Source organism: Mobula hypostoma, chromosome 3 (genome assembly GCF_963921235.1).
Source record: "Mobula hypostoma chromosome 3, sMobHyp1.1, whole genome shotgun sequence".
In the NCBI taxonomy this organism is placed as follows: Eukaryota; Metazoa; Chordata; class Chondrichthyes; order Myliobatiformes; family Myliobatidae; genus Mobula; species Mobula hypostoma.
The window spans coordinates 37471576-37482413 of record NC_086099.1 but is presented as its reverse complement, the minus strand read 5'-3'; the positions used below and the strand labels follow the sequence as shown (position 1 = coordinate 37482413).

General features: G+C 41.9%; 1 protein-coding gene across 2 annotated transcripts in view; it reads left to right on the top strand.

Moving 5' to 3' along the window:
* The first annotated feature begins 2711 nt into the window (after nucleotides 1-2711).
* The window catches only part of LOC134343939 (potassium/sodium hyperpolarization-activated cyclic nucleotide-gated channel 1-like), a 270471-nt gene continuing 262344 nt past the window's right edge, over nucleotides 2712-10838 (top strand). For both annotated transcript variants that reach the window (XM_063042899.1, XM_063042900.1), the window contains exon 1: nucleotides 2712-3537. In XM_063042899.1, the coding sequence (XP_062898969.1) occupies nucleotides 2909-3537 (629 nt within the window). In that variant the 5' untranslated portion in view covers nucleotides 2712-2908. The remainder of the gene's footprint in view (nucleotides 3538-10838) is intronic.

The following is a 10838-nucleotide window of genomic DNA, read 5'->3' as shown; positions in this document are numbered from 1 at the left end:
CAAACTTGCCATCCCACCCTTCTACCCCCACATCCAGGTCATTAATAAAAATCACGAAAAGTAGAGGTCCCAGAACTGATCCTTGTGGGACACCACTAGTCATAACCCTCTAATCCAAATGTACTCCCTCCACCACGTCCTTCTGCCTTCTGCAGGCAAGCCAATTCTGAATCCACCTGGCCAAACTTCCCTGGATCCCATGCCTTCTGACTTTCTGAGTAAGCCTACTGTGTGGAACCTTGTCAAATGCCTTACTGAAATCCATGTCGATCATATCCACTGCACTCTCCTCATCTGTATTCCTGGTCACATCCTCAAAGAACTCTATCAGGCTTGTTAGACACGATCTGCCCTTCACAAAGCAATGCTGACTGTCCCTGATCAGACCATGATTCTCTAAATGCCCATAGGTCCTATCTCTGAGAACCTTTTCCAACAGCTTTCCCACCACAGATGCAAGGCTCACTGGGCTACACAACTACATTGTGTATCACTGAACCTCTTAATAAGCATACACTTTTATCATAGACTGAAAGACTCTTACTATATATTATTGGAAAAACTTACTGAACAAAAACAAAAACCACACGTCCATAATGATGTTCATGCTTTATGCAAACTTCCTCCTATTTTTCATCAAATTTCATTAACAAATTCTCCTATTCAATTCTTGTTCATATGCTTTGCCACTTCTCCTGAAGCACCGATACCAATTGCTTCATCCATTCCTTGGGGTAAAGAGTTCCACATTCCAACCACATTCTGAGAAAAGATTTTATTCCTTATTCTCTTATCACTGACAATTTTATCTTTACTACTTCTGACTCTGTAGAAAACCTATCATGCCATTCAATACCTTGTACATTTCTATCAGACCATCTCAGAGAAATTACTCTTTGAGATAGAAGTTATCTAAATAGACAAACTACCCTACTGGACATGTCTACCCAATCCTGTTTTCATGTGAGTAAACCTTTATTTGTATATTGTGTACTGAATTGAATTTTTTTACCCCTATAGTAGAGAGACCAGTTACACTTAACATGTAGACCAAACAAGTTCACTGTTATTCAGTTTTACTCCACTAAAACTTAACCCTTACATACTGCTCGGGTCAAATTTGACCCATTTTGACATTTGACACCAGTAAAAACACCCTAAATGCCATCTTTTTTAGCCGAAATTTGATGACTTTTCCTAAAGTGACCCAAAACGTGCAAAAATGAAAATATTTAAAATTTTTATACTTTTGTACAGGTGCTACAAATTTTTGTACATTGAGGCTGTTCTGGGTCAAATTTGACACGTATCTATTGAAATGGATTTTAGATCTCTGAAACATTAATTAAGGATTAATCACCCATTTATTAATGTCAGATAGGGTATTTATATATTCTAAATAGATCTGTGGTTCAAAATTTGGTATGGACACTTGTTTTGAGGGGATTCTTGGCCCCTGGTCAAAATTGACCCGGACCATACTGTGAAGGTATAGAATATGAACAGGTTGCCTGGATTAAATCCAATGCTTCAATTGCTCTGTGATTGCTTATCCATGAAATATTATCTACTTTTAACTCAGATGTTGTGGCTCCTCTGTGTTACATTTTCTAACTGCTGAGGGACTCCAGCATCATATACTTTAGCTAAATTCTGTACACTGTTACCCCTTCCCCACTCAAGACACCCTCCACAGTTATTTTGATGAATACTGGCAAAGTTCAGGTTCAAATTTTTTGTTACCAAAGCCATACTTACACAAGTTGTAAATGCCATGAAAAAAATAGCCTTTTGCAGCTGTTGTACAGTATACCCTCGGGGACAGGCGTTAGTCCATATAAACATCAATTAACATAAATTTAACAGAAAACGACAGCTTGTGTGTTTGTTATTTAAGATTATCAAGTGATGTGACAACCAAATAGGAAAATATAGCCAAAAGATCTTGCCGAATGGTGAGGTAGATCCAAGTGGCATAATAGCCTAACCTTATTTCTCAGGGAGTTTAGTCAGAAAATCCTAGAAATCTTCAGCATATCAGGCATCAGCAATGGAGAAAGGAACATTTTAGGTTGCAGAATGCTCCTCTGGGTGATTCAGTATTTACTACAATAATTTGCACCCCCTTTTCACAATAAGAACTTTAAGATAAGACAGCATGTCAGAATGTGCAATTTTGTGAATAATTTCACAAGCCTTTGTGCTGTTAGCGGCATAGACGAGATGGCGGCTATTTAGTCCCTCCAACGTGCTGTGTCGTCAAATGAGATCGGAGGTGAATCGTGACAGCGTATGCCCCGCTGGGGATAAAGTGTACTGATATGATATTGATTTGTTATCACATTTACTGAGATACAATGAAAAACTTTGCGTGTTCTCCAGTCAGATCCATCGAGCTAGTAGAAAGAAAGCAGAATAAAGAATATAGTGTTACCGCTACAGAATAGGAGCAATGCGGGAAAGCAGATCTTTGATGGGGGTGTTAGAATTATATTTAGACGGGATACGTGATACTTATTTCATTCTCTGCGTAGGGAAATATGTACGAAAATGCCGCACTCCACACTTTATCACGACTGCCGTTACACCCTGGTCAACACCTTTGCACCTGGCTCCGTCCCTTGTCGCTGGATTCTGTCAGACGCGGTCCCTTTAATCGGCAAGGTGCCGGCTCAAAGTCACGCCGATTGCCTGCTGAGTGGCAAAGTCACGTTCATCCCCTCTCAGTGTCCCATCCGGACGAGTTTGGATTGAGAGTTGGACGGCGGTGCAGGCTGTCTGGCCGTGCAAAGGTACTGGGGTGGAAGGGGCAAAAGGGGGTATCGGAAAGGAAGGCAGACCGACAGGCAGCCGATTAGCCGCCGTCACTCCTCCCTAACCTTCCAGTCTGCCATCATAGCGCAGGAGGATGGGGAAGCAAGATGACAGGGGGAAGAACCAGAGCATCAGGATGAATGTTCTGCCAGGAGGGGGAGCAGCGGAAACCCTGTCCAAGCACAACAAAGTGCAAGAGTGTTGCAGCAGCAGCGAGAGCGGCAGCAGAGGAGTGCACCAGAGCAAGGGCACCGCCAAATGTGACACGAACGGAGAGTACAGTCCCAGGGGCGCCGTGCACTCGCCTTCCAGCGCTTTGCACCAGGAGCAGCCTCCCACCATGGAAGGGAAAGCCAAGCAGGCTTACGGCGCGGAGCAGAAAGCGGACGGCAGTGTGGTCTCGGCGGGGCACCGGAGGGAGGCGGGGGACGAACCGGAGAGGAACCGCCAGCAGCAGCAGCAGCAGGGGCAGGGCGGCAAGGAGCAGAACTCAGTGGGCTTCAAGATCGAAGGGGGAGCTGCGGGAGACGATCCAATGCTCGGACAGGATGGCGAGGACTTCCCGCAGTACAGCTCCATGCAGAGCCACTTCACCGCCCTGCTCCAACCTGGAGTCAACAAGTTTTCCCTGCGGATGTTCGGCAGCCAAAGGGCAGTTGAGAAAGAGCAGCAGCGAGTCAAAACGGCCGGTTATTGGATTATACACCCCTACAGCGATTTCCGGTAAGTTTTGTTTTGTATCGAAATTAGTGGAGTCGAGAGGGTTAAATCCTTTATGTAGAGGGACCCCTTCCTCGACACACACCCAAACACATACACACACCACATACACAAGGCTTCTGACCGATAACGCTGACATTCGGAAGTCAACTATCGCTTCTCCTAGGTCGAACTAATACGGTTGTGACAGTTTACAGCAACAGAGAGGGATCAAATTCTGCTTCTGTTAATTCTGTAAAATAAAGCCAACCTGTTTTCTAGTTTCCCGGGCTATAATGGTTAATCCACAATAATCGATCGCTCCCCTAACGATGAATTCTAGCTACTTAGTAACATAACTTTGTGAATTTTATTCCCAATGTTATATAATTCTTGGCTCGACCACAGAAATAAACTATTGACAATGGGAATGTATGCCAACATTTGAGTTTCTTTAAACAGTAACTTTGCAGAAGAGTTAAAGGGTTTATTCAAGTTACTGCACCCAGAAATAACGCTTTTCCTCTTGAGTTCTTTCGGTCTCAGTATTCTTGCTGCCGAAGTCCAAGTTTTGTAAATGTTATGCCTAGCGTAAGTCGCGAGCTGTGTGATTCGAGGCTATTCGTGTGAATTAAATGGGCTCTTTCGTATCTAAGGGAGATATCCGGTTTTACGCGGCGCAGCCCCCTTCCCCCTGCGCTCAGAATAACCCCTACCCTCGGTCCCAGCGCAGCACGCACACCAACCTCCCCGGGAGGGAGAGGAAAGCACATGGAATACCCCTTCTCCCGCAGATTAATCTCTACCTACAAATATAATCGGGGACATCTGTCAACAAGGCAGAGTCAGGACCCCGGTCAACGCTGCCAACTCACGTTCCACTTGGTCACCAACAGCAGCTCGGCTCTGGAATCTGTCAAGAGCCCACCACTCTAAAGAGCTGAGAGGAGGAGTGCGAACTTACTGGTCACAAACTGGGGGGCTGCGGTGGGGAGTAGTGGAAAGTGACAGTTGGGAATAGTTAGTACGGAGTTTCAGTAAGACTGTAGGAATGTACAGAACGCAAACATAAGCTACAGTATCAGATAAACGAAAACACAAATACATCTCCACCTGCCTTATCGTCGGCGAGGAACCCGGTGAAAGAATGTGGACAGTGGATTGGTCAGCTGTAGGTTTCTGCCTTTTCTTTGCCTTGAATTGGTTCGCCATCCTTTGACGCATTCGCGCCCAGTTTACTGGCTTTCAACCCCATTTCTCAAATTTGCGTGTTTTGTGCGTGTGCCGAGTCTCCGGGTCTGATTTACGCGAAATGTGTGGATGCCGTTGCGCAGGGTGCTTCAGACTCAAGTGGGCGGCCAGTGAGACTACCCGAGAGGAGATCTTGGATCGTATTAATTTTATATCTGCGGCGCTGTGGCCGTGACAGTGCGAGATCACTGCTCAAATTGTTAAACCCGGTTTAAAATGCATCCAACCTAATGTCACACTTCAGGAATGTTGTTCAGTGACCCAGCTCAGGTCCACAGTAATTCCACCTGAGAAACATCAACCGATCCCAACGCTGCCTCGAAGCGGTTACGCTAATAAATTTGATTTGGTCTAACCGCTGTTTTCTGATGAACAAAGTGTAATAACGATCTTTGTGGATAACCTACAGAATTTATGTGTTCTTATTTCGCCGGAAGTTTCTGGTGGTTTCTTTTGATATTATTTTACAGTTTATAACTGGAGAATAGGAATGCAATTAGCCCAGGCTGTGGGGATATCAGTTCACCTCATCGCAGAATGCTAACAGCTCCGCCATTTCGATTCTGATGAGTGGAATCCAGCTCACCCCAGTTCCCTTCTCACTTGCCAAAGCCCTCCAAAGTTTTTTTTTCCTTACCTGTGTTCATCCTGCTCATTTGTGAGCCGTACAATTGAACTTACCTCCACCTCCCTCCACCCCACCTCCAATGGATTTTCCAACCCACTGTATAAAGAAGTTTTTCTTCGTTATTTTTGCTTCTTTCCCAGTCATCTTTATTCTATACGCCTTAAGCTTGTTTTACCTCTCCGTCACCGGGAAGGGCTTCTCCCCGTCTGCTTTGTCCAGTCCCTTCACGATTTTAAATATGAATGTCGGACCGCCACACAAAACCACCTCTATTCCATGAGAACAGCCTCAGCTTTTCCAGTTTATTCACAGAACTAAAACTCCGTCTTGCCTGGAGATGTTTTGATAAATCTTTTATGGAACCACATCTAAAGCCTTTAGAGCCTTTCCAGAATGTGCCAATTAGAAATGGAAGGACTATCACGATTGTGGGCATTGCAGAGTTTAATAAAGGTTCATTATAGCTTTTATTTGGTTTTGTATACTGTGTCTCTAGTAATAAAGCCCAGGATCTCAGACACTGACCCATTTTGCCCTATTACTTTCAATCACCAATGGAAGTCAAAATCAAGTTTACTGTCATATATATAAATGCATTGTATATACATAATCCATTGTACATATACCTAATCTATATACCATAATCCATAATCCATATACATAATCCATTGTACATATACCTAATCCATATACCATAATCCATAATCCATATACATAAATCCATTGTACATATACCTAATCCATATACCATAATCCATAATCCATATACATAAATCCATTGTACATATACCTAATCCATATACCATAATCCATAATCCATATACATAATCCATTGTACATATACCTAATCCATATACCATAATCCATAATCCATATACATAATCCATTGTACATATACCTAATCCATATACCATAATCCATAATCCATATACATAATCCATTGTACAGGTGCAATGAATTACTTACTTGAGCAGCATCACAGACCACTATCATAAAAACAGCATTCACAAAGAAAGCATGATGAGTTAAACCATTCTCCACAAAGTTTAAAAGGAACATAATTTGAACAAAAGAGACCAAAGTCCATTTTAGTGCCAAGAGATCATAATGTTACTCAACTACAGTCATAGGTTCAAGAACCGAGTGGTTGAAGGGAAGAAGCTGTTCTTGATCCTGGTGGTGCACCTGCTATCTGATGGTAGGTGCAAAAAGATGGCGTGACCTTGACCTGTATGCTGGGGATTTTGGATCATACATGTTGTCCTCTTGAGGCAGTGCCTCCTGTTGACACTACCAATGGTGGGCAAGGATGTTCCCATGATGCCTTGTGCAGAGGCCACTACTTCTATCTGAACTCTTTTATTTAGAATTGCCTCTTTTCATTCCAACCATCAAGTAACACTTCAAATTTCTCAACATTAAGTATTGTCTGCCACTAATCTGTCCATTCTGCCAGTGTGTCTATATCTCCTTGGAGTTTATTGCCATCCTGCTCATAACTCACAGTGCCTTCAAGGTTTGTCATCTGAAAAATTGGAAATTTCACCCAGTACACCCATATCAGTAATGCCCATTAAATGATGGTCCTTTGATTCTGTAAGAAAAGTGATGACTTTTCATCATTACTCTCTGTTTCTTGTTGCTCAGTCAAGATGCTGCTATGGCATCTTTTATTCTATGGTTTTCTGTCTTGACAAGTTATTCTTTGGCACCTTTCAAAATGCCATTCGGAAGTACATAGATTCTGCATCAACAACTTGTCCCGCATCAGTCTTCTCCATTACTTCATTAAAACTTCTCTCTCAAGTTATATTGGCACAATTTTCATTTAACAGATAAATGCTAGCCTTCTATAATCATTCCACACTTGTCCAAGTGACTTCTAATTCTATCTCTGGTTACTGTTTTTAGAATTTTCTTTACCTCTAAAGTAAATTACTGTCTAGTTATTAAATCTGGATTCATCCCTATATCATTTCATTTGGAAAAAAATGTGTATATATTTACAATTCCCCATTCACTGCACCAACATAAATCTGTAGCTATTTGGAAGGTTATGACCAGGATTTTTGTAGTTTACACTGTTATGTTCTGTAGCTACTGAGAATGCATCCCATCTGGACCAGCTGGCTTGTCCTCTTTAGGTACAGCTTGACTTTCTAGAGCTTCCTTCTTATATAATTATCATTTTTATATTAGAACATAGAACAATACAGGACAGGAACCTTTGGCACACATTGGTGTGTTGAACCAATTAAATTAGTCAGCAAATGGCTACTAAACTAATCTTTTCTGCCTATACAATACCAATAGCCTTTTATTTTCCTCACATTCATGTAGTTATATAAATATCTCCTGAAAGTCTTTGATGTGTCTGCCTCTGCCACCACCCAAGGCAGTGCATCCCAAGTGCACACCACTCTGTGTAGAAAAAAAAACTTGCCCTTCACATCTCCTTTGAAATTACCCCCTCCCCCACCCATAAATGCATGCCCGCTGCATTAGACATTTCAACCCTTGGAAAAAAGATATTGTTCATCTACTCTATCTATGCCTGCCATAATCTTATAAATATCTATCAGACCTTCCTTCAGCTTCCTCCACTCCAGAAAAAAACATACCTAAGTTTGCTCAGCCTCCCTTTATAGCACATGCCCTCTAATCCAGACAACATCCTTGTAAATCTTTTATGCACCCTTTCCAAAGCCTCAATATCCTTCATATAATGAGTGACCAGAATTGTATGCAGTATTCCAGGTGTGCACTAATTAGTGTTTTATAAAGCTGCAACATAACTTCCTGACTTCTGAAGCAATGTCTTGACTAATAAAGACAAGCATGTCATATGCCTTCTTAACTACCCAATCAATCTCTGTAGTCACTATCAAGGAGCTATGAACTTGGACCCCAAGATCCTTTTGCTTATCAAAACTGTTCAGGATCTTGCACTTAGCAGTACACTGTCTCTTTGACTTTGATATACCAAAGTACGATACATCACATTTGGCCAGGTTAAACTCCATCTGCCACTTCTCTCATTTATATACATCACAAACAGCAGAAGTTCCACTACAGGTCTCTGCAGAACACCACCGATGACAGACCTCCAGCCTCTTTTAAGTCTCTTTGACCACTCCCTCTGAGTAAGCTTTTTCTGAATCAAGCGGTGAACTCACTTTCGATCCCATGCATGTTAATCTTCTGGATGAGCATCCCATGTGGGACCTTATCAAACGCCTTACTAAAATCCATGTGGACAATATCTACAGCTCCGCTTTCATCAATCACCCTCGTCATCTCTTTAAATAAATTCAGTCAAGTTAGTAAGACATGACTTGTAGAGTACAAAACCATGCTGGCTCTCCCTAATTAAGCCATGGTTTTCCAAATGCTCATAAATCCTACCACAAAGAATTTTCTCCGATAACTTCCCTTCAATTGATGTGAGACACACCAGGCTATAATTTTTAAGATTATCCCTGGTTCCCTTCTTGAACAATGGAACATTGGTTAATTGCCAGTCCTCCGGGACCTTGCCTGTAGATGGAGAGGACACAAAATCATTGGTCAATGCCCCAGCAATCTCTTCGCTTCCCTCTCTCAATAACCTGGGGTCTATTGCATCTGGCCCTGGGGATTTACCTATCTTAATGCTCTTTACAAGACCCAATGCTACCTCTACTTCGACCTCAGAATATCCGAGCATATCAATCCACTCAGCATTGATCTCCCTACCTCCACTCCCTTCTCCTTGAGAAAAACTTTTGTAAAGTACTCATTATGGACCTTACCCACATGCTTCTCATCCAAGGAAATATTTCTCCCCTTTATTCCTAAGTAGTTCCATCCTCTCCCTAGTTAACCTCTTGCTCTTGATGTATGTATAGAATGCCTTGGGATTCTCTTTAATCTTCTTCTTTGACCTTGGAAGAATGATGTTTTGTTTAGCTGTATACATAGGTATATTTAATGACAATTGAATTTGAACTTGAACTTATTTGTATCCAGTTTGTAGCCTACCCAGAATCTCAAACATATTTTCTTCTTACCCTCTGCTGGGACTTTAGCCACGTCATTTTTCCTTAGATGGTTGATGTACAGGACTCATTTAGTATTTAAGCAATGCTCACCATCTTCATTGGTAGATTTTTTTTTGTTCCTACTTATCCACACACACCCACACAAACCACTTCCTACCTTGCTGTTTGCATCCCTTGTTCATATATCTATAAAATATGTTTAGATTCTCTTTTATATTTGCGATCATTTTACCGATGTTCACTCGTCAACTCTATTATTTCATTTGCTTTATTTCCTCTGTGGAATTTCTGTTTCAGCTAGGTTCTCACTTGTGTTAACAACCTTGCATTTGAGAGGAGTACAGAACTGGCATTGCATCAGATTGCTGGTTCAGCATTGTTTTTAGTCAGACAAATGGAGTTAACGTCTAGCCACATTCCAGTTTAAATTTTAAATGTGGGCACTGAGTTGACAGGATAGTGTGCTAAACAAGGGCTTGGACCAGATCCTGCTGGCTCACTTCACCTGCTTGCAACTACCACCTCCTCTCTCTACAGTGCAATGAGGAACATTCTGGGGTCAGCGGCACACTATTAGGACCAAGTTCCTTGTGCAATGGTTGGCTGTGATGTGCTGCCAATTAAAAGTTTAATTTAAGGTTTTCATTTTAAAATTACAAATTAGTTTTTTTTAAAATAAAAAAACACAGCTAAATCACCTAAATCTTGCAAATAATGAAAAACATTAAAACAAATTTTTTAGTAGATCAAATCATTCGCCTTTTCCTTTGTGTTCTAATCCTTTGCTCCATAATCCCCATTGAAATCAATGGAGTTTCAGATCCTGAGCTAGTATGACTTGGCACATGACCCAAAAGATGATTCCTCCAGTGCAGTAGTGGCAAATCCCAGTGAGATTCAAATCTACTGCTGGATGCCATGATAGTTTCAGTGGTACAGCAAATAGATATATTCAAAATTTGTTGTTTAGTCCTGCACACGTGCAAAAATTCCATCCACCATCTGGGCCAAGGATGACTTGTTTCTCCTCCAGCTCTGAGTCCTGAGGTGACTAATCAACTAATGAGAACTTCAGACTCTTCCTCAGATGACACTTTGGGAGCTTATCATGTAGGTTGGTTTTTAAACCTTGCTGGTGGTGTGCTCCTTCTGCCACTTATGTGAGGCTTCTGTGTTCTGCTGATGCATGAGTTTCAACTTGAAATACCATCCTGAATGTTTCTTCTCCACCTTATGTGATCATGAGCCACGGATTCCTGTGAGTTTGTGGGGTAGCTTCATTTTTTTTTCAGGGAAGCTTTAAGCTCATTGTTGATTTACCTGGTAATCTTTTCCTGTGGTAGAGAAGAGATCAGCGCTTGTTTCGGCAGTCTGGTGTTTGATACGTGAGCATCATGGCCACCCTC